We start from the raw sequence: 27,500 nt of genomic DNA on the forward strand, positions 1-27,500 counted from the left end.
CTTCCACCCTATCTTTAGGAAAGTTTTACAGCGGTCTCTTTTTCTGTCAGGTATGTGGGTGCAGTCAGTGAGGCTGCTCCGGTCAACAGTGTGGTCCTGGGAGAGGATGGTAACCCTTTAGTCATCCAGGCGACCGATAAAGACCGCAATCACAACGCCCTGTTAGTGTTCCAGATCATAGACGAGACCGCTCGCATGTTTTTCAGCGTGGACTCTGGGACTGGATCAATTCGGTAGGTGGCGTCACTGTTGATCTGATTCACCTGCTTATGAAACATTACAGAGCGCCTTATAATAACTTTGTTTGAATGGTTTGGGAATTTTAGAACGATTGCCAGCCTGGACTATGAAACTTTCTCTGAGTTCCTCTTTCGGGTTCATGTCAGAGATAGCGGTCAGCCTTCTCGGAGCGCTGAAAGCCCAGCGGAAGTGATCATAAAGGTAAGGAAATGACATATGAATCAGCTTTCACTGCCTCATAAATCATTCTTGACTCAGTTTGATTCATATGTTACTATAGCAATTGCTGACATGATTTTCACTTTGTGTAAACCCTGTTGTAGGTAATGAACATCAATGATTCACCCCCAAAGTTCTTCCAGGACACTTATGAGACGGTCCTCCTCCTGCCTACATACTTAGGAGTTGAGGTCCTTAAGGTTGAGGCTTTTGACCCTGACATGACCTCTGACCTCAAGTCTGTCACACCCCAGCTAGTTTACTCTCTGGTGGACAGCAATGTGGAGTATTTTGCTGTGGAGCGCTACACCGGAGTTGTGACTGTCCTAAATCAGAACCTCAATAAAGATCGTTATCGCTTTAATGTGAAGGTAAGTGATCAGTTTTATCAGTGGACATATCATTAGCACTTGTATGTGACCTGCTGCTATCTTAGATAATCAGCATGCTGCTGACTTAGTCTGACTTACAAGACAATGACTTTCACAGAGAGGTCCAAGCACTGGGTCACTTGTTATTTAATGATGCAGAATTTTCTGTCCCAGGTCTCCACGCTTTGGAGTTGTTTTACTGTTTTTGATTAAGCAACAAAGAGGCCAGTTCCTGCATAGTCTTGTTAAATACACTGTAAATCATTTTAAGGTCATTCAGCTTTGAAACATAACCTCCCCTGCTGCCGTAAAATGCGCGTTAACGGCACTGAGGTTGATTAATTAGTTCAAAGTCATCTTACGAGCTTTGAAAGTGTAGAACTGGCTGAGTTAAGCTGACTGAACTTCAGAAAACAATTACAGGCTGACTTGCTTGCTTTTTACATTTTCCGAGTTTAAAGATGCTCTTACTCGTTTAACATGCAGACCTTGCAGCCTCAGCAGTTGAAGCCTTTTTTTAGTAGGAGTAAGTACAAAGAGAACCTGTGAGGTTGCTCCTGGTTATAGTGAGATAAATGATAAGTCAGTGAGAGTAGGGACTGAATTCACTACTAACCTTTTCATGGTTGGAACGGTTTTATGAAAAGAAACAACCATAACCTAATTTAGCATGTATTAAAGACACACAGCAAATTTCTACCATGCCTGTTTTCTTAAATCACAAACAACAGAAGTCTTTAAACCTCCTGGGAAGTTTGCTTATGTGTTTATTTTGTTTCTTTTAATCTTTATTTCATCAGTCGAGCGAACTCTCAGCTCTTTGTGCTTTCAGTTCATCATTTTAGGTCAAAATGGCAAAATAGAAGAGCTCATGTTTTTAGTTTCTAAAGTGGTCAGAAGATAATTAAAAAAGACAATTATATATAAGTTCAATTAACTAGGAATGAGCAAAACCCATATTGATTTGACGACATTCTTTTGAGGTTTGACAGTATACACATTCAAAATCAAGTATTACATTCTCTATATTGGTAATTTCTGAGTCCTCCATCATGAATATTATAATACAAGCATAATATGTATTTGTTTAAGGTATGGGATGGACGTTTTTCCAGCATGGCATCAGTCACTGTGCTTGTCCGAGAGGCTATAGACAGTGGCCTTCTCTTCACCTACCCGATCTACTCCGCCTCCATCCCAGAAAACATCCCCAACATCACTGTAGTGACTGTAGTGAACACAGTTGGCCACCGCCTCAACGAGCCACTCAAGTACACCCTCTTGAACCCCGGAGGGCGCTTCACCATTCGGCCCACCTGTGGAGTGGTGCTCACCACCGGTGTGCCTTTTGACCGAGAGGAGAGGAAGAGTTACGAGCTGGTGGTGGAGGTCAGCAGAGAAGACGAGATACTGAGAGTGGCCAGGGCGACTGTGCAAGTACAGGTGGGTGTGGAAGTCATGTGTGTGTGCAAGACTTTGTTTTTTTGTTGCTTGTGCTTTCCTTCCTCTACTCAGGTCTCCTTGCCGCTCACGTATTTTCTATTTAGTCTGTCAAGAGAGCTTTGAATTACATATAAGGTTTATTTTTCTCAGTGACTCTGCTTATTCACTCCCTTACACCTTTATACAATCAGACTCAAATTGGGTGTCTTTGGATTTGACATTTTAGACTTTTAAGAGCTTAAGTTGTCCAGACCTCAGTTAGGCCTTGTCTTTTCTTTTTAGTTTGATGGTTGAGTTTATATAGAGTAGCAGCTCTAAGAAACCTGGTCAGCTGGTTTTGAATGTTTCAAATGTATGATGTGCTGTGGGTTCAGTGAAATGTTGGATAAAGAATATGCTTTTTATGTAATAAACTTCCCAAAGACAAATTAGTGTTGGAAAATTGAATGGTTTAGAGGTTAGTGAGGATCTAGTCTCGCATTGCCAGACCCTTCTCCTCAATGCTGTGTCAGGATTGGAGAATGGTCTGACTGCACTTTGTTATCCATCCTTCGCTTCTTTGTTGTTTTTTTTTAAACTAATCACAATTGCATCCGTAGCTCAGGAGCTAGCAACCGTGACCCTTCATATAATTTTAGTGGGATATTCGCATCCAGGGAGGCGAGCCCTCTAATTGGTATTCACAAAAACAAACAAACAAACAAAAACAAAAGAACAAGCAGGGCAGACTTATTACCATATACAGATTTTTGGCAAATCTTGTCATTTTCAGTATGTAGGTGGCTGCTTGGACATATAGTGAAGGTACATAGTGAAGTATGCAGATAGGGAAAGGTTAGGAGAAAGCTGTGGGAAATGCACGGCAGAAATGGCAGGTTTATGCCCCAGTTTAGCATCACTTGAGTCTGAGTAGTGAAGGCCGATGCTTTACCTTGAGTCTTAGGGCAGTTACTGTATTACTGTTTGCCATAATCATGTGGTATGACTTATACAGTTGCCCGCACAACATTGTTTAGTGTACTAATCCTCCTACTTTACATTTGTCACTGGAATATCAGGAACAGAACTCGAGTGCAGGCACAAGGCAGACAGGTTGTAGTCACAGAAAAAAGTAACTTAAGGGGCAGGTGATGAATCAAACAAATGTGGCTGGTGATTCAAGGATAGAGCCAAACTAACAGTCCAAGTGAAATCTAAACACACTAATTCCAAGCAAATAAAACTCAAAAAACAAAATACTAAATTTCCAATATACAAACCAGCATGAGGCACACAAGGTGCAAATCTAGGCAGGCAAACACAAGGTGGGTGAACAGGAGGGTAGCAAACAGGCAGGTGTCGAAGCAGGAAAAAGCAGGGTTGCAGCAGGAGACTAAATAGGAAGAACAAAGAACAAAGGAAGACACAGGACTATATATACACAGGGAACTAATGAGGAGACAAGACACAAGTGATTCACAAGAACCGGGTTAAACTAATCAGGGCAGTCAGAAAAGGAGGGAAACACACAAAGGGAGGAAGGAAAACTACAGGGATCTTTTCAAATTATAACCAGACCATGACAACATTAAACCCTTCGTCCCACAATCGTCACTTTTTTCACTGTCACCTTACTAAAACCCCTGTATATATTTTCATATCCTTGCCTTCCTTTAGGTGGAGGATGTGAATGACAACACTCCAGAGTTTGTAAACCTGCCCTACTATGCTGTAGTCCAGGTGGAAGCAGAGCCAGGATCAGCTATTTTCAGGGTGTCAGCCACTGACCAAGACTTTGGTATGAATGGAGATGTGACTTACAGCCTTAAGGAGGAGCACAGGAACTTTCAAGTGAGAGCTGCTTTGATTTGTGTTTTCTTAATTTCATGTGGGAGGCTACATATTGTAGCAATTTTGACAAGGCATGGGTTTGTACATTCCATTGCTCAAAACAGAATTTATTTATACTATGCAGGTGAACCCTGTGACAGGAGAGCTGACCTTAAAACGAGCCTTCGAGGCAGATTTATCCAACGCAGAGTACAAGGTGGTCATTGTGGCCTCTGACGGTGGCTACCCCACTCTGTCCAGCGAGGTGGAGCTGCCTGTGACTGTAGTAAATAAAGCCATGCCGGTGTTTGACAAGCCCTTCTACGGTGTAACTGTCAGAGAGGACGTGGCTGTCTCCACGTCTGTCCTGTGTATAAACGCCAGCACTCCTGAGGGCCAGAGCATCATCTTCACCATCACGGACGGAGACCCTTTCCTCCAGTTTGATATCGGCTTTGACACCGGGATCATCAGCGTGGTTTACCCGTTAGACTACGAGACCACCCAGTACTACCGCTTAACTGTGAAGGCTACAGATACACTGACTGGTGCAAAGTCAGAGGTCGACGTGGACATTGTTATGCTGGATGTGAACGATAACCCACCGCTGTTCCTCAACACTTCATACTCTGCAGTGCTGGCTGAAAACTCCATGATTGGAACAACAGTGTTACAGGTGTGTGTGTGTGTGTGTGTGTGTCTTTGTTTACTGAGTCAGTCCAGTGTGTACTCTAACTGAATGACTGTTTACACTTAAAACTCACTTCAGCGGGATTGTGGATGGGTATTCATTGTCAGATCATTTATGTATGAGAGGATAGTGTGATATTTCCCTAGAAATTTCCCAGTGGATGCTCTTGACCTTTGAAGAACAATGAACCAGTGCCTTTCACTGAGGAACACATTTGCAACATATTTCTCTCTGGACAAAACATCACAAGACTAAATTGCAATTTCTTTAGCCAGTAATCAAATTAGGATAATGACCTTATCTGGATATTATTTATAAATATTCCAAGAAACATGAAAGAACAGTCTAAGAACGTTGGATTACTTTCATGTCACTGTGCCTTGACCCTCTGAACACCAAGCAGTTTCTAGGAGTTTTGATTCTGTCACATCTTGTCAAATATTTCACTGCAAGATAAACTCATGCACGTCTATGGAAACAGTACAACCATGACTACAAGTAGAGAGAATTCAAAAATGTCTTCTGGGGAGTATTATACAGTTATAAGGAAATAAATCCTTAAAAAGAGACACAAGAGAATTTGTTTTTGACAAAAATGCCCACTGATGTTCCAGTGATTCTATATATGATTGAAGTGTCATAAGTGACATTTTTTAATTTGGTCTTATACTTGTGTCCAGCCAAAAAGTCCCAGAATTTTTGTCACATGACTGTTTGTCACATGAATAATTGGTCATTAGTGGCTTCACAACTGCACCAAATAGCACAGAATTTTCTCTGTTTTTAACATGATCTGGTTAAAGCGAAGAGTTTCCTTTTGGTGAATTTTTGAGCAAGACGTGTAGAATGATGAGAGATCTGAATTTTAAGCTAAGATTTGGATCTTCTTAAGAATTATCATTACTTGGATGACTGAGAAGATACAAAGACACAGATTTGAAAAATTTCCCTGACAGAACCAGTAGTTACTCATGAATGGTAGTTGTGGTTGTAGGATCAACAGAAAGGTGAAAATCCAAGGACTGTTTCTGGTTTTCCAGTTTGTGACTCTAATAAAGGCGGTTACTTAAAAAAAAAATAGCAAAAGATAGCATGGCATTCATACCCAGCAGTGTGCTTTGGGTTCAGAGGGTTCAGAGACATACTTTGCTTCGGGGTATTGCAGTATTGTCTACCATGTAGGTCATACAATGAATATGCATAATGTGGGCTTCTGGTTCACTGTTACATCCTAATAATTGTTTTCTTGTTATTGCAGCTCATAACAGTTGATCAAACCAAAAGCAAAAACAGCCATGCCTCCTCTACATCCACTTTCAATACCTAGTTTTTTCATGTTTCATTAATCAATAACTAATATCTAATTCTCAGCTTTTTAAAGAATATAGCACCTTCACAAAATGGTCATGTTGAATGTTGGGCACGTTGTTTGATGTGATTTTAGATGTGATTCTACCCTAACGGAGTCTCAGTGAAACCTCGAACTTTTACATTCTTCATTTGACCTTAGCATTGGTGCTGTAACTTTAGAGTATGTAAAGAGTAGAGCAAACAGACTTTATCTTGAATAAGGCATGAGGCGGTGCAAATTTTAATGTTGTTCTCCTTGTAGGTGTTTGCTCAGGACCAGGACTCAGAAAAGAACGCTGCGGTGAGCTACCAGATCCTATCTGACATCTACAACAGCACCGACTACTTCCACATTGATAGTAGCAGCGGACTGATATTCACCGCACGTCTGCTCGACTATGAGCTCATCCAGCGCTACAACTTCATTGTCAGGGCGACGGACAGTGGAGACCCTGCCCTTAGCAGTGATGTTAGTGTCACCGTTATTGTCACTGACACAAACGACAATCCACCTAATTTCAGCCAAGCGCTGTACGAGGCCTTTGTCAGCGAATTGGCTCCCCGAGGACACTTTGTGACTTGTGTTCAGGCATCTGATGCTGACATCTGTGATGCTCAAAGACTGAGGTAGGGGAAAAAAAGAGACTTTAAAAAGTTTTGGATCTGGTGTTCCCTCTGCCAAGTTTTGGAACAGTAAAGATTAGAATCTATGTACATGATTCACTGTTGAACCCAGCTGAATCTTGATCTAAACTTTTCAGTTCATTACATGCAGAAAAACACAGTGCCTGCCAGGTAATCTTGTTCCTGTTTTTGGTTATAAAATCATTTTCTTTTAATTTCATTTTATTATTTGTCTTTCTCTCAAGTAGTTAAGGCTCAGCACTTTTCAGGATACAAAGATACTTATATTTCCAGCATCATCTGAGCAAAAAAAAAAAAAAAACAAACTTCATAAGCAACATTGTACTCTTTTTTTGCCTTCAGGTACAGTATTCTCTCAGGGAATGAGAAAATGACTTTTATGATGGAGCCAGATACAGGGGTGCTCCGTCTGTCTAACAAGAGGAGACAAGGCATGAAACTCTCGTATCAACTCAATGTGTCTGTGTCAGATGGAGTCTTCACCAACACTGCTCAGGTGAGACAGTGTCTTGGCAGTTACAATTTAAGTTCTGTCAACTGATTTGCTCTTTTTTTTAAACCCTCTGCGGTGTTTATGTACAGAAAGCCGAGTGACCTTCTTTAGCAACCCCTCACTTCAAATTTATTACAGACACTCCCAGCTGTCTGCCATAACTGCCGCTCCTCAGTTCTAGGTTAATGTCTTGTCATATCAGATTTACTATCACCATGATCTGCCACCTGGAAAAAATGTTCACATCTTTCTCTTGGGGGTAATTACTAGTGGGACATTTAGAGATTATTTGGATGTGATATCCCATATTTTTGTAGCAATAACATATGGTAACACATTTCTTTGCTTCTTTATCTGACGTGATATAAATGCAGCATACGTCCACAGTAGTTTTTCACGGTGCACTGGTGTCTGCAGCTGGCCTTTAATTCCCGTCTTCTGTGAACAAGCCTGATGCTTGTTCTACTGATCTGCATGCCGCAGTGATTTGACCGTGCTTGACAAAGGCAGTGATGTTTATTGGGATGCCATCAACCAAATGTCAGCAGACGATGAGGGTGACGATGAAAGAATGACTATGAGGTTGTGATTCACAGGTGATTGTGCGTGTCCTGGGAGCTAACTTGTACAGCCCAGTATTCAGCCAGAGATTCTACCTGGCTGAGGTGCAGGAAAATGCCCCTCCTGGGTCAAAGGTCATCCAGGTAATTTCACTTTCAGTTGGGAATTGTAGAGCTTTATAATAAACACTTTTTCTTTTAACTGGATTTCTGTGTGGACCTCCAGGTTCGTGCGACAGATGAGGACTCTGGACTTTATGGCCAGATCACCTACTCCTTCATCAATGACTTGGGGAAATCTCAGTTCACCATTGATGCAGATGGAGTCATATCCACTGTGGAGAAATTAGACAGAGAAAATCCTCTCAACAAGGACATGGTGCTGACTGTTATGGCGCTGGATGGTGGAGGTATTATCTTTGACATTGACTTGAGAATCTGACGAGAAATTCAAAAAAGACGTTTAAATCCGCTAATATAAAAAAAAGAAAGAAAAAGTTTTACCTCTAAACCGAGAAGGGCAAATGCTTAGATAATAATAATGCACTGTTTCGGTTAAGTGCACTATAGATGTCACCTAGAAGATGATTGTTTTTGTACAATAAGAGCCCACACTTGTGAAGACTCATGAATATTTAAGCTTATTCACATCACAGCTTCACTGCGTTTTATGAAACAAAAAGACTGGCCTCGAATGCAGCTGTGAAATAACGACAATTTTGTCTCGTGTGCTTTGATCAGTGTGTCCATTTATGTCGTTATTTTTCAGGGCGGGCATCATTTTGCACAGTGCGAGTGGTCCTTGCCGATGAGAACGACAACGCCCCTCGATTCAGAGCAGTGGAGTACCGGATGAGCATTAAAGCAAACGTTGCCAAAGGTTCACTTGTCACACAGATCCAGGCCACTGACCCCGATGCTGGGTCTAACGGGAGGATCACCTACTCCCTTTACAGCGAGGCACGCCTGTCCCTGGTTGATGTTCTGGAGGTCAGTACTTTAACTCTCCCCTCATAAAACATGTGATGTTGTTATAAAATCACTACATAATACATGAAAAGACATAAAACTGTAACCAGATGTAAACCTCCACAAATGGATTTGCACCTCACATAAGCAGAATATTTATGCTGCTGCCCTGATTTTCAATTAAGGGATATTAACAGCCAACACCCCCTCCACATTTTAGAGGATTAACAGCCATCTGTTAACTGTAGATTATAGATTTCTCCTCATCAAATCTAAATGATTTGGCATTAAGTTTGATGCTTTGGTCGATTTTTGAAATACAATTAAAATTAAATAAAGAATAAATCAAGACCTGTCTGCTTACAATGGAACCAAACACTGTGGGATTAAAAGCTTACGGTTGTAGCATACAAATACATGAAGCTGAAGCTCAAATTGTATTGTTGACCACGGTTCAGTATGTGAATAGAAAGCTGATAAAGTCCTACTTTTATTCTCCCCATATTGATAAAAAATTAAGAATTCAAAACAGCAAGAACTTGTTGGCTCGGAATCAAAGATGTAAATTCATTTACAGAAGCTGAAAACATTAAAAGCTTTTGTCCTTAAAGCTGATTTAATGCTGTGGCTTTTCTGTTGCTCAGGTGGAGGCAGACAGTGGTTGGATGATGACTAAAAGCACAGTCGACCACCTCCAGGGCACTGTACTGTCTTTCTTTGTCAAAGCCACAGACTGCGGTTCTCCGGCCAAGCACTCCCTGGTGTCCGCTTTCATCCACGTCGTCCCTCCTGATGCGTTTGTTCCCTCGTTCAGCCAGCCTCAGTACTCTTTCACCATCCCCGAGGACACGACGGTTGGAACAGCTCTGGGGTCTGTGTACATGGGCCCGGGCCAGACGGGGTTCTTCACTGTTGTTGTCGGAGAAACAATTGACAGCAACAAAGGGGGAACTTTCCTGGTGGAGAGGGAGTCAGGTCTCATCCGTCTGGTCAAGCCGCTGGACTACGAAGCGGTCAGCAACTTCCGCTTTAAGGTGGCGGCGACAGCAAGAAGAGACCTGATCGAGTCCGTCTCCACTGTGGACCTGGAGGTTAAGGTGGGTGCCTTAGTGAAGTCTTTTTGTTGACTTGTTTTCAGTTGAATCCAAGTGAGTCAGCTTTAATCTTTATTTCAGCTGCTGAGTTCAATAAAAGAAAAATAATGGGAAAAAACAACACAGAGAAAACAGAGGTGTGTTTAAGCGTCAGAAAAAATAAATCACAAGTGTTGAATGTAGTAATGATGATGAAGGAGCCCGCAGCTCCAGAGCAACACATTTCAGTATAGCGGTGTGACTGGAAAAACAGGCTGAAACCGGCTTTTTATGTTGCATATCAAATCAAAACACAAGAGCAAGGACGATCTCCAGTGAATATGCACATGTAATTAATTCCCACATTTTGCTTTTTAGTGGTGATTTATGAAACACTAATGCAGATTTTCTTAATGTGTAGAACAATTTCAAAAAGAATAACAATGTCATTAATTTATGCGCCCAAGTAATTAAAACGCAGACAACGAGGGAATCGTACTCATTATTACATTATCTTTTCGTGTTTGATTTGCTTTATTGAGCTGAATCGCTGAAGATCTGTCGTCTTGTAGATCCTCGATGTGAATGACAACAAGCCAGTGTTTGAGACGAACACTTATGTGGCAACAGTGATGGAAGGGATGCCGGTCGGGACAAGAGTGGTCCAAGTGCGAGCTCTCGATCCAGACTGGGGCTCCAATGGACAAGTGTGTTGCAGCCCAGTTTGACTGAGCATGTTTTGTATTTTACTGAAACTATTGTATGTTTCTCAATTGCAGGACATTGTAGATTCTTTACAAAGCTACTCTATGTGTCCTTTTTAAAAAATCCAGGTAACCTACAGCCTCGGGCCTCTGCTCACCTATAATCTGGATCTAACCAAAGAACCTTTCTCCTTCTTCGGCTCCATCACGACAAGTTCAGTCTTCGCCATCGACAGCAAAACAGGCTGGATCACCACTGTGAGTCAGATGGACCACGAGGCCTGCTCCAGCTACAGCTTTGAAGTCGTGGCCTCTGATCTGTCCGAGACGCAGTCCCTCTCCTCCACCACAGTGGTAACCATCACCGTGTCAGACGTTAACGACAACCCGCCGTGGTTCGAGAGGGAGCTCTACCGAGGAGCCGTAAAGGAGAGCGACCCCCTCGGCGAGGTGGTGGCTGTTCTGAAAACCAAAGATCTGGACGGCACAGATCAAAACCGCCTTGTCAGCTTCTACATCACTGGTGAGGACCTCGAGCTCGCTACCGTCGTGTAGCTCAACAAATTCTGTGCTGCAATAAATGCCCCTCGTGCAGCAAGACGAGGTTGTGTTGCATGGAGAAGTATTAATTGGCCTTATGGGGTAGCTAACATTAAAGGTCAATTTTTAAATTAATTTTACCTCAAATGTCAAACACAATTAACCTTTTATTTCGTTTTAATATTACATGATGTGCATAATGCTTCAAAACATGTCAAGCAAAGAAGAGAAAAACTTTTACAAAAAAATATTCCTCACATATGATGCAAAAAATAGGTGAGTTTATATTGTTTGTAATCTAACACAGCGGGCGAAATTGTGCTTTAAAAGGGATTATACAAAACCGTGCAATTACAATATGCATATGAGCTTGAAAATCCAAAACAAGTTGCAGTCTTTTATGGACTTGCCCGTGACTTTGTCTGGCCACTCTTTCAGTGTGAGACTAAGTGTGGCCTCTCCAGCAGCTCTCACCTTGATGATGAGCTTAATGTTTCCGATTCACACTGAGCTGTCTGATAATGGCTGTGGATGATTTGTTTTGGCCTCGTGTTCTGGCATTTAAAAATACAGATTGGCCTAATGGAAGCGTTGCTCATAAAAGGTCAAACTTTTTAGCTTCGGAGGGCCACGGCTGCTGCTCCACTGGCCTGTTTTACACGGCGATGATGGATGGTTATTGATCGCTCCAAAGGGTACCTTCATCATTTGTGTCTATCGGGGGCACGGATGAGCTTATTCATCTTGTGAATAAATAAAAACTTGCTCACTTCCGCTGCGACGCATTTTCACTCCTTTCTTCGCTTTTTTTTAGTGTGTTAAATTCTCACCTGTGTAATCTGCAGGGGGAAACCCGCGGGGCGTGTTCGGCCTGGCCCTTGTGCAGGGGGAGTGGAAGGTTTACGTGAGCGGCCTGCTGGACCGCGAGCAGCAGGACTGGTATCTGCTCAACATCACTGCCAGCGATGGGCTGTATGTGGCTCGCACCGCCGTGGAGGTTACCGTAATGGATGCCAATGACAACAGTCCCATCTGCAACCAGGTCAGTGATAAAGACAAATGGAAAGGTGCAAAATGAAAATGTGCAAAGCAAACACATGCGGAGGAGACCATGGGATGTAACAAGATGAATTAGTGTGCCATCTTGTTTTTCAATTATCTCCATCCTCTGCGGGTCTCCCGGTTAAACGCATTCCAGTTAGTTTTTAGTCTAGAGAATACATTCCTTTTGATCATGTCATAATACAGTCATACACAATAATTAATAGTCAAAAGTTCCAGTCTTGTGGCTGTAGACTAATTGCTCCTTTTGTTCAGTATGGCTGACAAGTCAGTCACGTGTTGATTTTCTGACTGACAAAGTGTCAAAGTGGATGCCTCGCTTCCCACAATGATGAACTTCCTTTTTGGGTAATTTCAGCAGCAACTCAGCTCCGAGAATTACTGGATTGAATAATGTTAAAATTTGCATATTTATGACTCGGTAGCAAAAGCAAAGTCTGAGGCTGCAGTGGTAGAAGAGGATTTGTTCAGTTAAAATATTGATTCTTTGTTCCACAGTGCATCGGACTACAATCTCAGTGTGAATTAATTTGAACACATTGTCTTTGTACTATGTTTCAGGGGATGTGCTGTAACTTATGCATGAACTGGCTTTTAGATCGCACTTTTATAGAGAGTGTGATGTAATCTGAAAATAACCGGAGTTAAAAGCTGATGAAAGGTGCTCTTTAAATTGGAGAAATTACTGAATTTACTCAAACAAATTACAGATATCAATTATAAAGCAAATTAAGTTTAGATCATTACGCTAATTCCTACCGTGCAACTTTACGACTCACCCTAAGAACTGGAGTTAATACCAATACAGAATCTGATCTACGGGAGGAAAATCATTGGGAAATGGAAACATAATTGGGCTGTAAAGCCTTCTGGGAGTATCTCCTTCCATTTTGTAGTATTCTGCGGTTCAGTTCAGTTACGCATAATTAGTTGGAAAACTTTCATTTTCTTTCAAAACTCTTAATAATTTTCTTTGAAAACCTCCTTGTCTCCCTTTTCTCCTCTGATAGTCTTTCTGTTCTCAGGCAAGCCAAACATCTGCAGCTACAAAGTGCTTGATCTGTCTTGCATTGCATTGTAGCAACATCAAATGCATCAAAAGGCAAAGAGAGTCGGACAATGTACTACAACTATTGTTCGCATAATATTCTCACATTGTTCTCATGTTTCTTTATAATGCTATAAACAGTGGTAGAAGTTCGTCTGATTGTAAAAGCAGCTGCAGCATTTCAACTTGAGCTAGAAAACTACTGTCAGTGATTTTTTGATGAGCTTTACTTAATAGTTTTAGGGATTAAACCAACTTTTTTTTCCCAGTCAGTTAATCTGTTATCAAAATCTAATCAGTGAATCCCTTAATCGGCAATTTTTTCCAGCTCTAAATAATTTAAAATCAGCAGCACCGATCTAACAGAGCAGCAGGGTGCAATATGCTGCATTTTGCTTAGACATAGTACACTGACTCTCCTATCGTGTCGGTCGGCGCTTGATGAAATTTGGAGGTCACAGGGGTCGTTTCTAGAGGCAGTCATTGGCAGGAGAGCACGCTGGTTTGGAAAGGGCACTTAGCTGTGTTGACTTTGTTCTATCAGCAGCGATAATGGATGCAGCGCCTAACAGTTGAATGTGTTTTTTTGATGTGCTTTTTTTTTGGTTCATTTTTTTCATTCCAAGTGTGGATTCACTATGTGTTGTCTGTGTGATGTGCCAGGCGGTGTATAGCGCCTCTTTTCCTGAGGACATCCCCACTAACAAGGGCATTCTGACAGTGGGTGCTACAGATGCTGACTCAGGCTCCAGCGCCGAGATCCAATATTCCCTGTTTGGCATTGGGGTTGAAGATTTCTATATGGATGCAAACACCGGTACATTCATTTTTTATTTATTTTTTGTAAAGCTTTTGTCTGATGAAAACAGTACATGCATATTAAAAGTGCTTTTCTTCACCTTTCCATTTATTTCTTAAGGTGAGCTGCGCACAGCTACCGTGATGGACCGAGAAGTGACACCTACCTACAAACTCATCGCCCAGGCAACCGACGGGGGAGGGCTGTTCTGCCGATCTGACATTTCTCTCAAAGTGTTGGATGTGAATGACAATGCCCCCTTGTTCTCGTCCCCTCATTACCTGGCTAGTGTGTATGAGAATGCCGCCCCCAAGGCTTTGCTTACCCGACTGCAAGCCAGCGACCCCGATGAAGGTATGATGTTATTGTCATCGTGCGTTGGCTGTGTAATATGTCAAGCAAGGATAATGAGCACCGAAAGTTCCCCCTCATACTGTGAAATGCAGATTCGAGCCACCGTGTCACTAAATAATAAAACGTCTGACTTCTCCAAGCAAAAGAATGGGCCAAGATTGATAATATATTGGCTATAGTTTGTATCACAAACAGTTTGTACAATCTGCTCTGTCCAGGTCTTAACCGAACAGTGGTCTACTCTCTGGTGAATTCAGTCAATGACTTCTTTTCCATCGACCCGGTAACTGGGATAGTGATTCTAGAGAAATCTCTGGACAGAGAGAGCCGCGACTCCTATCGTGTTCGTGTCCAGGCTACTGACCGAGCTGGGCAGCAGGGAGCGCTGTCCTCACAGGTTAGTAGGAGAACCAAGTGACACACATTCAATTTTTAGTGCTTTTTTTTTTTTTTTGCCATACCTTTCAGTATACTACTAAATCTAACAGTTTGGAAGGGATGTGAGATACTTGCACACCGGTGAACAATATTGAAATTCACAGCAGGCTACACAACATGTATATTTCTGGGGGTATAATCAAGATTTTCCGGTAAAAAGCAATTAGCACAATGACTAATTAAACAGAATAATTTGAATTTATGTTGGTCATATTAAATTGCAGTTTAGTCGGGCATGGAATCTGGCCATCTGGTGAAGGGTAATCTGTATTTTAGACCATAGGCAGGAATAAAAAAAAAAAAAGCGAGTGAATAAAAACATGTTGTTTACTGAAGAGATGAGATAAAGAACTGGGTAGATTTTAATTAAGATAGATCGTCATCAAATTGTGCAGTGGGTGGGACAGGAAAGATGGGGAAGGTGACAGTAACAGAGACCGAGGCAGTGCAGGGAAGAAGGGGAGCAGATCATAAAACGAAAGCTGAAACTGTGTTGACTTTCTCACACCCACTGGGTTTCTGTGTCTGACGTTTTTTGGAGGCTGCTAAAATGAGCCACGAGCGCAGGCTGAAAGTAAACCCCGGCTAAAAGTGAGGTCAGGTGTTATTTTTATTTTATTTAGAGGTTCACTGACCATTGCTGCTGGAACTGTCTGCTATTGTGCAGTTGTAGCTGTCATAGCAGCAAAAGATGCTGTAGTAGTTGTTTCAGGAGGTGTTGTAGTATTTGTAGTAGTAATATAATAGCTGTGCATATGGCAAAACTAGCAGCATTATTGTCTTCTCACTTGCAGAAAGTAGAACTGGGATCATTCTAATACCAGACTCAAATTCCACAGAGTGAAAACATCATTTATCTGATTCTATAATGCCACAAAACTTTGCAACATTTATCTAGCAGTCAGGATATTCCCTCTTGAGCTTCGGTTGCTTTTTGCCTCAGCCCTCAATCTCATTAGTAAAACCTCTACTACCTTATCTCCCGTCAATGTTTGTGAGCCCATTGTCTAGGTTGCTGCAGCTGAACTCTCAGGGCTGGGAGCAGCACAGACAAATGAATTGGTATTTTGTCACTTCAGTCTCCCGTGTCTTCCTCAGGTTGATTTGACCATTTTGGTGCTGGATGTGAATGACAATGCCCCAGTCTTCCAGAGGAGAGACTACGGCGTTACTGTCCCCGAGGATGTTGCCGTGGGAACCGAGGTCATACGTGTGTTGGCGACGAGCGCTGACATCGGACCCAACGCGGAGATCACCTACAACATCCGGTCGGGCAACGAGTTGGGAAAGTTCATCATAGACACAAAACTAGGTGAGCAAAATGTTACTTTCAGGATTAAGTGCTTGGTATTGTGAAATCTGACCAGTAATCAGTAATAAACATTAATCAAAAGACACTACAAAAAACAAAAATTAAACAAAACTGATTTAATTAAATCAAATATGTTCTGCTAAGGCTCTATTTCAGTGGCTGATGATTTGGACTTTGAGGTTTGCAAGGACTACTACCTCACCGTTGAGGCCTGGGATAGCGGGAACCCTCCTCTTAGCACTGCTACCATGGTAACCATTGAACTCATGGATGTCAACGACAATGCTCCAACCTTCAGTCAGGACATCTACAGTGTCCTGGTCAGCGAGGATGCTTCTGTTGGACAGACAATTACAAGGGTAACATTTGGAATACATTTTTTCACCACCTTTATATTGGTCTATCTATACTAAAAATACGGTTTCATTTTTGTCATTTCATCTTGACTCTGTCTGTTTCTTCTAGGTGTTAGCAGAAGATCTGGACAGCCAGGTGAATGGGCGAATCACTTACTCTATCTTGAAAGGTGACCGCAGCAACCAGTTCTGGATAGACCCTGTTGCAGGACTGCTCAAAGTCAATAAGAGGCTTGACAGAGAACTAGTAAGGATTATTTTTTTACAGTGCAAAATCTCATAAACCATCAATTGCAATTTTCTGGTTCATGAACACAGTCAGGACAAAAACAATACCAAGTCCCATCAAGGTCAGCACCCAATGAAGTCATATTTTATGCAAGCATAACAGAGCCTGTCATATTGTCTGATGCATACAAATATGGCACTCATATCCTCTTCTATCTAGGTATCCAGGTACGCTCTGTCGGTGCAGGCGTTTGACAGCGGCTCTCCCGCTATGTCGTCCACCGTCACTATCAACATCGACATCTCCGACGTCAACGACAACCCTCCCGTTTTCACTCCTCCCAACTCCACAGCTATAATACAGGTGAGTTTGTGTGTGTTTGCTCGCTGCATTTATGTGTTTATTTGTTTGCTGCCTCAACTCTTCTCTCTCTCAATATTTCTAGCTCAACCAAGCTGCCAGCACCACCCTGCTGAAGCTGTCGGTTAGCGATAAAGACTCCCCTAGAAACGGCCCTCCTTTTGAGTTCCGCATCGTGTCAGGAAATGAGGGAAGTTTTTTCGCCTTAGACCAGACTGGAACTCTGGGGACGAGCCGTGTGTTTGGCCCTGAAGCTCCCAGAGAATTCACTCTTGAAATCCAGGTTAGGGATTGGTATTTTTTAACTAGTACAATAAGGAAAGGTTGATTGACAAATCCACTTTGTCAGCATGGGTACACACACAGTCAGCACTGGGGTCTGGCCTCTTTTCACACAGTCTGCCACTGCTCCTTGGTTTAGAAAGGCAGCCTTGTTAATATACAGTGATGGAAAAAAGTTTTCAGACACCATATACATTTGCATGTATATTACATTAACAATCACTCTTAGGTGCACTCTTCAAGTGCAGTTTCTTTTAGTACAATCACAGCAACAATACTAAACGAATCCTTAAAAAGCCATTCAAAACTTAAAATCGATCGGTTCCATAAAAACAAAAAATTTTGAGCAGTGGGTCATTTTATTAGAATTTAGTTTGTGAAGTTTTTCTAGTAAACAATAAATAAGAAAATATATTTGTCTGTCTAATGCAGCCACACCTTTGGAAACACAAAAAAAGATTTTTCCACAGATATTTCATGATATTATTTGAGAGTGTGTGCAATTTTAAGGGTGTCCGAAAACTTTTTCCCACCACTGTAAATGCATTTGTCTTCTGGAGAGCTGTTTCAACACTAACTTTCTGTTTCTTTCAATTTTTCAACCTCTCACTATGAATCTGTTTTGGTGTCTTAGGCAAGTGACTCTGGTAAGCCCAGGCTTACCACCTCCTCCTGGGTATTTCTGAGAGTCATCGGGAACAGTCAGTACAAGCCCACCGTCTCCCCGCTGGAAATCTTCATCGTCATGGCAACGGATACCTTCCAGGGAGGCCCGATCAGTCGGATCTACGCCACTGACCGCGACCCCAATGACGTTCTGTCTTTTACACAGAAACCTCAGCCCAAGAGCATGTTTAAGATCAACAGACAGGATGGCAGCATTGTAGCGCTGCCAGGCCTGGAACCTGGCAGGTACGAAGCACAAACACAGGAAAAAAAAACCACACAATGATAATAAAATGGAAAAAAACTTTTGGGTATAAACATACAACACATTTTCTCATCCTCTCTCAGATACCAGATGAATGCTACAGTGAGCGACGGACGTTTTGCCGTGATAGCGGATGTATCAGTCCAGGTCGAACAGGTGACGGATTTACTCCTACGTAGCGCCCTCACGCTACGTTTCAGCTCCCTGTCCCCGGAGGATTTACTTGGTCGCTATCTGAATCAGATCAAACTGACTTTACGAGGAATAGCTGGCTGGAAATGGTCACCGGGACAACAGGATCCTCTCCACATCCTCAGCGTACAGCCAGTGACGGGGACATCAGACGTTGACTTGCTTCTGGCCGTGGAGAGACCAGAGACATCGGGCAGTGGACGGGTGGGCGGGTTCTACTCCCCACAGGAGCTGTCTGCAAAGCTGGAGGAGGCGGCGGGGCGGGGTCAGATTCGAGGTGTCCTGTCTGGGGCGGTGGTGGTGAGCAGCGCTTGCTCTGGGGAGCTGGATTGCGGCGACCGGGTGTGTGAAATCCTACTGGTGATGGACGGCGGCTCACCTGTCACCTACAGCACAGAGAGGGTCAGCTTGGTGTCACTGAAGTTCAGCCGTACGGAAACCTGCACCTGCCCCGGTGAGCACTGCACTAATATTCGCAGCAGCTCACATTGGTATCATCTCCACTGACTTGTTACCGCACGTTACCAGTATAGGCCAATAGAAGTGTCTGAATGTAGATGCTTTCCGACTTTGATATTGCGTTTTCATGTACTTGAATATATCTCTAACTTTGCTGTGAAAAAGTTGGCAGTGTAATATCACCTATATACAACCAGATAACCGAGACAGGCATATATTACAGGGATTCATAAATACATTAAAGAATAAAAGAAATCTATTGTGTTCTGTATTTTTATTCTCTCTTTTTTTGATTTGATGACAGATTACATTCTGACATTGTGGCGGTATAATTTTCTAATATATATGTATCTGCCCCTTTCCAAACAGGAGGGACATGCCCCACCCCTGTGGAGCTCTGTGAAGGTCAGTCCTGTCCAGCAGATATGCAGTGTGTGCGTTCTGGTCCTACAGCACCATCTGTCTGCCAGTGTCAGCCTGAGAGACTAGACGAGTGTGCAGGTAGGATTTGATTGGAACACTTGTGTGCATGTAAAAGAAGTGGATAACAACAGATATTTGGTAGATTTTTTTTTTTTTTTTGGTGTCACATGAAAGCTTCCCGCTCTTTGTTTCTGTGTGCTGTGAACGCGCAGGCCAAACCTCTCTCAGTTTCTCTGGAAACAGCTACATCAAGTACAGAGTGACAGAAAGCGGCCAGAGTGGCGAGATGAGGCTCGGCCTGAGGATCAGGACTCTCCAGAGAAGAGGAGTCATTATGTTCACACGTGTTAACCCCTGTACCATGCTTAAGGTAAATTGGAAATGAACTGCGATTAATAGCACGTTTATGCATTAATAGGCAAGTTGCTGTTCAGTTTTGACTCCTGCAAGGTGCACAGGGAAGGAAAACGGTGAAGCGTTTGTCAATTGAAATTGAAAACAATAAATTAAAAGATGTAATTAGTTTTCCCCTTCCTTCACCAGATTGAAGGTGGTCGGCTCTGGTTCCAGCTGGACTGTGACAACACCCTTGGCATTATGGGCATCTCTGGCAGACCAATAAATGATGGCCTCTGGCACGCGGTCGCCTTGGAGCTGACTCGAAACTATACTCTCCTGTCATTGGACGACAGCTATGTGGAACGCCGTCGGGCAGCCCGGGCTCCTGTTCGTCTTTGGCCTCTGGCCTCAGATTCTTCATTTTTCTTCGGGGCCCAAGTGAGGCCGCTGAACACACAAGGCGAGAGGCCGAGCCCAGGACCGGGGAGAAGCCAGGGAGGAGCAGGATTTGGGGAGCGTGGAGCGAGGGGCCCTCCAAGAGCCCAGGATGGCTTCCAAGGCTGCTTGGGCTCGTTGATGCTGAATGGCAACGAGCTGCCACTTCAGAATAAGAGGAGCCGTTACGCTGAGATAGCCGGGCTCAGCGAGGTCAAGCTGGGCTGCGTGCTTTATCCAGATCCATGCGTCAGTCAGCCCTGCCTCAATGGAGCCATCTGTAGCAGCCTGCCCTCTGGAGGTGTGTGTGTGTGTGTGTGTGTGTGTGTGTGTGTGTGCAGAGGACTGTGTGAATGAGTGTGGGTGTTAGTCGTGCAGTTGTATGAATGAATTGCATAAACAATTGTTGTGATATGAAACTAATTGTTGTAGCTTGAGTAAGTATTAGCATTTCTGTTTAATTCTAATTTACTGACTTGTTAGTGCAGAACCAACCATGAAACTGTCCCTGTATTTATTTAAATATTCAGTCTCTCACCAAAGAAATCACATGTTCTTAGCATTATTTAATATTCCTGTCTTGTATTAATATTCGTGATGATGAGTATTATGTGAAACTTTTCAAATCTCTGTCCGACAGGCTTCATGTGCAGCTGCAGTGTTGGATTCACTGGGGTTCGCTGTGAAATCGAACTGACGTCCTGCATGCCGAACCCGTGCCAGAACGGTGGAGACTGCAAGCCTGTAGGGAGCGCATTTCTCTGTGGCTGTCCTCGAGGACTCGTGGGACTTATGTAAGATAAAACAACCCACCATTGCACATACACACCCACTTTCAAGCCTTAATTACTGACTGTAACAACGGATGAATTGTGTTTTGATGAATTGTTTGTCCTATCTAGTCAGTATCAGCACAATGGCACCGAGGGTACGAATCATTTAGACACTCCAACACGTGCATCTCCTCTTTCACTGGAACGTGAAAGAATCTGCTTCCGACTAATCACACACGTTAGCTCACATTAACACAGCTGTACCCACTGTGGTGTTTTAGTTGTTATTGTAAGGGACAAATTAGTGGTTCTAATTTAATTCAGCATAATTTTGGTTGAAAACCTATAATCATTCTCTAGCTGCTGTCTTAATTACAGCTCAGTAATTGCCTTTAAAATAACCTCTCTGCACATGTTGTTGTTCAGTGAAGCCGCCACTAGAGAGCAGTTTCACCTCAAAGTAGAAATTTGTTCTGTCCTTTCATATTTTTGACAAAGAGTGGAAAAAAATGTTTTGGGGGTAGTTGAATGAAATCACATTTAGCTGAATGAAAATGAGATAAAAATGAACGGGTTTTTTTTGTCTGTTCGTGTTAAACACAGATTGAAACCACAGGCACAGTAAATGCAATGTTCTGCTAGAAGGAAACAGCTGTTGAATGTAATTGGCTATGAAACGGTTCTTTTCATACAGGCTGCTAAATAATAACATCGCACAGAAATATTTTCATTTAATTAACAATAAAGCATATTCTGTCAGAAAATTTCCAGAAAATTCTGCTATACACTCAGAAAAACATAACAAATATGAAGCAATTTGCAGATTTCAGCTTTTTTAAAGTAGGATATAAAGTATTCATTAAGTAAAATATTCATGAGAGGATATCACTGGCCAGCACATCCAGGCCTTGATGAGTAAACTGCGTATACTTAATGACTCTCTGCATTTTTATCATTTAAAGCAAAACTTTGAACAGCTGCACAATGAAGCTTCCTGCAGAAACTCTTTTTCTTCTTCCATCAGTCCAACTCTTGCAAAGTGTTTCGAAAATCCCATCAAGGAGAAAAATAATTGAAAAGAGAAATGCATGTATTTTCGATCCCCCTCACAGCAGGACGCCATGTTTGAAATGACAAGCCGAGTTGAGCACGTACAGTATCTGTGTCGAGTGAAATTATGTTTGTGATTTTCGCTTGGAATTTGCGTCTCTAAGAGCATGAGCCTCTGTTTTCTCATTATGAGCATACATCTGTAAATCAGAGCCACATAAATGGACATCTGTAACGATAACCCATTTGGTTTAAGCAAAGGAAAGGCTTTCTGAAAAGATTATCTACAAACTATTTACGTTCTTTCTCTCTTTCTAACTTTCTGTCACGCTTTCATCTTTTATTCTTTTCTGTTTTGATATAAATCATCGTAACTGCACCCATGCATAGTAATTTACTTATCCGTGCCTCTACAGATGTGATGAGGATGTAAATGAGTGTGACCAGGACGAGTGTGGAGATGGAGGGGAGTGTGTCAACACTTTTGGGTCATTCTACTGTAACTGTTCAGAAGGATACGAGGGTCAGTTTTGTGATGATCAGATTCCTGGTGATCCAGATGATGACACGCAGGTAAAGTATGAACTGAGCTTAAAAATGTAATTATGAAGGAGTAAATATATTGCAGCACATACTCAAGTATAATCAAAAAATGTCTAGCTTTTCACACTGTCGTTTCTGCATTCAGCCTGCACCTAATTGGACTTGGCATACACAGTGAAGCTGTTGAGAATTTTGAGTGTGCAGCGGCCTCCTGGAAGGCTTATTCACCAGCTTGGTATCTTTGTCTCCGCAGTAGATGAATGCGAGTGTGGTAATGGGTAAATCACAGTTTCCATTTGAAGTTGTCACGCTCTTGACTTTTATTGTGCGCTACATACCTTATATTGAAACTGTGCAGCCAATTAATGTTGCACTTTGCAAGAAGGAAGGTGCTTTCATTATTCCCCAGAAGACTGTAATCCGCAGATAAGTAACCTTGGTTGACAAAATTTATTGGGTTGCTTTTACAACCAATGTATGTGTTAAGTTTGTTTGTTGTTAGAAACATTTGAAGTCATCTATTACTTGAAACAGTGCTGAAGAAAAGTAAAAGTTTTCTTACTGGAGCGTATTCATTATATATTCTGTGGTATTAATCATTTTCATTGGAACTGCAAGACCAGAAATGGGATAATTGTAATCCTGCAGTAGTGAGTCGATAAAAAGTGGAAATGTACTGTACTGTAATGCATCCGAATGTATCCATGCTTTCTTTTCTAACACTTTTTAACACTGTTTGTCTTGTCAACATGTAATGTGTCCATTTGCACTGCTTATCCTCCTAAAAGTAAAAGACAGCTGCACAGTATCCGTGCACCTCAACAAACACTCATATTTACTATTACTCTCACATGTCTGTCTGATTCAGTTGTAAGGAATCTCTCCTAACCTTTTCAGATCGAGGGGAAAACATTGATTTGTACCTCGACATCCATTCTTTTTAGACATAAACTACTTTTTTTTAGAAAAGGTTAGCCATAACAACAGGTGTAGAGTTTCTCAGCAAGTTAGAAATATGCCATCATTCATTATCCGAATGGAAGGAAGTCCCTAAAGCTGGACTTTCTATGCTTGATGATGCATAGAATTCTTGTATTTTCACTACAAGATGTTGTGTCCAATATTGTTATAATTTTTGAGATTTTTCTTTTCATGCTGCCCAGGCTGAGCCTCTTTCTTACGTCGGACCAGGAGAGATAATTGGCATCGGGGTCCTCGCCTTTGTCATCGTTTTCCTCCTCATACTCTTCGTAGCCTTCAGGAAAAAAATCAAATTCAGGAAGGACTCTGACCCTGGCCCCAGCACTCAGGCCGTGATGGGCATCTCAGCAATTTCCACAGAAGCTAGCTACATGCTGCACAAGACTGGCATGGGCACCGAAGGGATTGAGTTTAAAGCCATGCGTCTGTCAGGGTCACCAGGAGCCACAAGCACCTATGGTGAGGTGGGAGGCGGGACTGGAGGCCCTCCCCAGGTCATGGTGCGTCCGACCGCTCACTCCCCTCTACCAGGTGGACTCGGCAACCAGGGCATGAGGGGTGGAGACGGAGAAAGGACCACATCCAGCGAAGGAAGTCAGGTGTGCAGAAGTGCTCATGGGCAGATGTTAATGACTCTATCTTCTGTGTCATAATGTGACCTTCAACTTACTGGACCGGCAGGTTTAGTGATGGGGAGTAATTTCATGAACTAGGACACACTGAAAAATCAAAAATTAGATCAATATTTCCATATTGCTGTGAATATAGTATGATTGCCATGTTATTAAACTGTCCTGCAGCCTTTAATATATGAACATGAAAGTTTTATTATGAAACTACAATAATGAAAATCCCACATAATATCAATTTATATCATAATGTCAATATTTATGTTGCAACAGCGTATCTCTTCCATCTCCTTTATAATTTGGTTGAACCCCTTTTATTGTCTGAAAAAGATTCAGAACCTTATTCTCTCTATTACTCCTATTCTTACTAATAGGCAACGGGACAAACAACCATGGTGTACCTGAGAAAAGGTACACGGGCTGCACAGCCAAATACAAAAAAAAGTACTTCTCGTGCGAGAACTAAGAGTGAACTGGATTTTGATATAATAGAAAAGGTGGGATGATTAATTTTCCAGCATTTACTGTCGAACAGCCAAGGTATTATATGGACAGAAAGCTTACAGGATAAAGTATTTTCTCATTTATTTTCTCATTTAAATCCCCCATGTGTAAAATTAGAAAAATTGGCGCCACCAAGTGGTCGCATTAAAACGACTTGTCCAAGTGAGGGACACCGAGTTAAATGAGCCGAAAGCAATAATCTACCCAAGTATTCATGAGGATTGTTTGACTTTTCTACAAACAGGAAGGTATCCCCTTAGAACAGTTGTAAAAACCTGTGGCTGTAACTGCAGCTAAGATAATTCAAATGTTAGTATGAGTTTGGTGGTATTTTTTATTTTTAAAGCTGGCCAAATAATTCAACAGCAGGGCACTGGAGGTTTACACAAACATTACTCAAACAGAACCAAAAAAGGCATTTGCAGGGGCCGATTTGGTACGCTAATGAGAATTCATGGCAGCAGATTGATGTATGTAGGGTTAGCTCAAAATAAACAGTGCCATTGTTCATTATAATACAAAAACATGGTACCAGGACCAATAGTATTGCTCTCTGAAAAGGTTAGTAATTATTTTTGAGCAACAGTGGAATTCTGAGGAATGTGTTACATCAGCACTACAAAAATAGATTTTGTAGGATTTAGAGTCCTATTGATGTATTGGTCGGCCGATATTGGTTGATCTCAGACGTATTGGTATATTGACAATATGAACACTTTTGATCCTTGATTCTTTGGGTGATTTAGAAATGGTGTCATCACATAGTTTGTTATGCAGAGCAGCCCTGACTCCATTATTTCCAATAGCCTCTGTGCTGTTGCAGCACATGCAACAGAGCAGACAGCAGTGCGGAGTCAAGTGATGAGGTGCTACAGTGTTTGCAAAGTTAATAAACATTGACTCAATTTAGCGAACAACATATATAAATATATATATATGTAGAAGAATTTCATAATGTTTTGATCCCTATAAATGGCATTGGCCCCACAAATCAAGTATCACTCAGGCTCTAGTAGGATTATTTCATTGTTGGTTAAAATATACACTATTACAGGTACTTTCTGCATATTTTCTTCTGTCTCTCCAGTTAAGCAGCTTCATCTCAGACCTGTCCAGCGTCCGAGGTGTGGCCAACAGGAGGGGCATCGCCGTCTGCAGCGTAGCACCCAATCTCCCCTCGGCATCGGCCCGTCGCTCAGAGCACAGTCCGGCCCACAAAGTGTCCTGGGAAGGCGAAGAAATGAGGGAAAAGGCGCTGGAGAGGGTTAGAGATGAGAGAGAGGAGGAGTGGGGGCAGAGAGCTTTTGAGCTGGAGAGAACACAGAGGGGTAACAGTCCACAGGGTAAGACAGCGACAGCGTGCATGCACAGATGCACACACAGCTTCTAACCTGATCAAAAAGCCGCAGAGTAAAGAGGCCATGAACTCATTGTGTTATACCCATACTGCCATCTTCACTGAGAGAGCTTATTTCACAGTGATCTATGCCTTTTGATCACGCACATCAAAGAAAATGGCCCAGAGTAAGCAAGAGTGCTCAAAAAGTAATATTTTTATTTTGCTATCATTTCATTTTAGTTTTGCTATTTACTTCCCGGGGAAACTAATTGATAATGTAACTTTATGTTTCACTGCTGAAATGGCAATTATGTCTTCCTGTATCAAGATAACTCTCTTGCATCTCCTGTGCACTTCTGTTTGAATGGTCAGGGTAATCAGCCGGAAGTGATGTCCTATGTTCTTGTCCTACTTTTGCTTGAAAAAGTTAAGGAAAATCAAAGTTGCTGGAGCACTTTCACACAAAGACAGTCAACTTTTCTGCCAAGTTTTCTCCCATTTTTCCATCCAAGTTTGTCTCATATGTACCCTTTGAGAACTGAGAGGGCAACAAACGAAAGGAGAGCAGCAAGATGTCATTTTCAGATAATTATACTTCAGTCTATTATTTAGTTGCCAACACTGTCAACACCAGGACGACAGTTCACATTTCTGCATTTTTAACGCTATGGTAGATGTCAGATACTTCGATTCTCTGTTCAACCTGTTGTTTTAATAATACAGCTTCCAGTGGGAACTTCCTGACTGTTAATTATTGATTTTTTCCTGTGGGAATGGGAAATGGGCTGTTTCATTGTTTTGGTCCCCTGCTGAGTGTATGCAGAAAAAAAGAAACACACGTGCCCCCGAGACTCACACTTACAGCACAACCCATTAATTAAAACGTGATGAAGCTTATAGCGAACTAATATACAGATTATTGTGGTAATTACTCCAGTATTAATGGCTAGTTGAACTAATCAATTGGAAACAGTATAGTTACTTATTTACACAGCAACCACAAATGATGAATATTTCAATACATGGGCACAAGTCAGTACGTGAAATACTAAATAACAATGGAGCATATTGGTCATTTTCTGGTACTACCTGCTCCGTCATGAATAAATAACATGCGATGAATAATTAAACACTTGGAAAATAGTCTATGAATGAATCAGGCCGCCATAATGCTCAGTTTTTGGCAACGGTACTTTCAAAGGCAGGATGTCTTATGGAGTAAGCCCTCTGAGTGAACGTTTACTGTACCAATTACAGGAAGGATTACAGAAAGCAATTTGATGTTTTGGTTGCTAAAAAGAAAATGGTGTTTAAACTGTTGTAGCTTAGCAGCACGCCCATGTTTGGTTTGTTGTTTTGGATAATAAGTTTCCTTAATTAAAATCTTGTAAACTGCTCTGAATGGAAAATTAGAAAATTAATGAAAAAAGTGAGAGGAGCCAAACTAAACCTACTTCTAGTTAATTGGTTACATTAAAACTTAATTCAGTTTAATTAGGCTTATTCCAGAATTTATAATGTGAATATTTAACTTTTCAAGTAAGATGGTATTAGA

The 27,500-nt window shown here is 41.9% G+C and overlaps 1 protein-coding gene across 1 annotated transcript in view; it reads left to right on the forward strand.

The window, feature by feature from the left end:
* Positions 1-27,500, forward strand: part of LOC110962196 (protocadherin Fat 3) — a 65,902-nt gene that overhangs the window by 28,626 nt on the left and 9,776 nt on the right. Inside the window, 32 exon segments of the mRNA XM_051937325.1 lie at positions 51-233; positions 327-441; positions 564-830; positions 1,923-2,273; positions 3,930-4,103; positions 4,228-4,758; positions 6,386-6,750; positions 7,111-7,264; positions 7,858-7,965; positions 8,048-8,231; positions 8,591-8,811; positions 9,435-9,887; positions 10,436-10,570; positions 10,697-11,090; positions 11,953-12,149; positions 13,881-14,034; positions 14,137-14,370; positions 14,589-14,767; positions 15,907-16,120; positions 16,265-16,479; positions 16,586-16,723; positions 16,925-17,068; positions 17,151-17,348; positions 17,982-18,259; positions 18,362-18,924; positions 19,299-19,430; positions 19,565-19,722; positions 19,896-20,427; positions 20,767-20,920; positions 22,366-22,522; positions 23,656-24,072; positions 25,694-25,949. Of these exon segments, the coding sequence (XP_051793285.1) occupies positions 51-233; positions 327-441; positions 564-830; positions 1,923-2,273; positions 3,930-4,103; positions 4,228-4,758; positions 6,386-6,750; positions 7,111-7,264; positions 7,858-7,965; positions 8,048-8,231; positions 8,591-8,811; positions 9,435-9,887; positions 10,436-10,570; positions 10,697-11,090; positions 11,953-12,149; positions 13,881-14,034; positions 14,137-14,370; positions 14,589-14,767; positions 15,907-16,120; positions 16,265-16,479; positions 16,586-16,723; positions 16,925-17,068; positions 17,151-17,348; positions 17,982-18,259; positions 18,362-18,924; positions 19,299-19,430; positions 19,565-19,722; positions 19,896-20,427; positions 20,767-20,920; positions 22,366-22,522; positions 23,656-24,072; positions 25,694-25,949 (7,955 nt within the window).

The sequence above is a fragment of the Acanthochromis polyacanthus genome, chromosome 17 (genome assembly GCF_021347895.1).
Source record: "Acanthochromis polyacanthus isolate Apoly-LR-REF ecotype Palm Island chromosome 17, KAUST_Apoly_ChrSc, whole genome shotgun sequence".
NCBI classification, from domain to species: domain Eukaryota; kingdom Metazoa; phylum Chordata; class Actinopteri; family Pomacentridae; genus Acanthochromis; species Acanthochromis polyacanthus.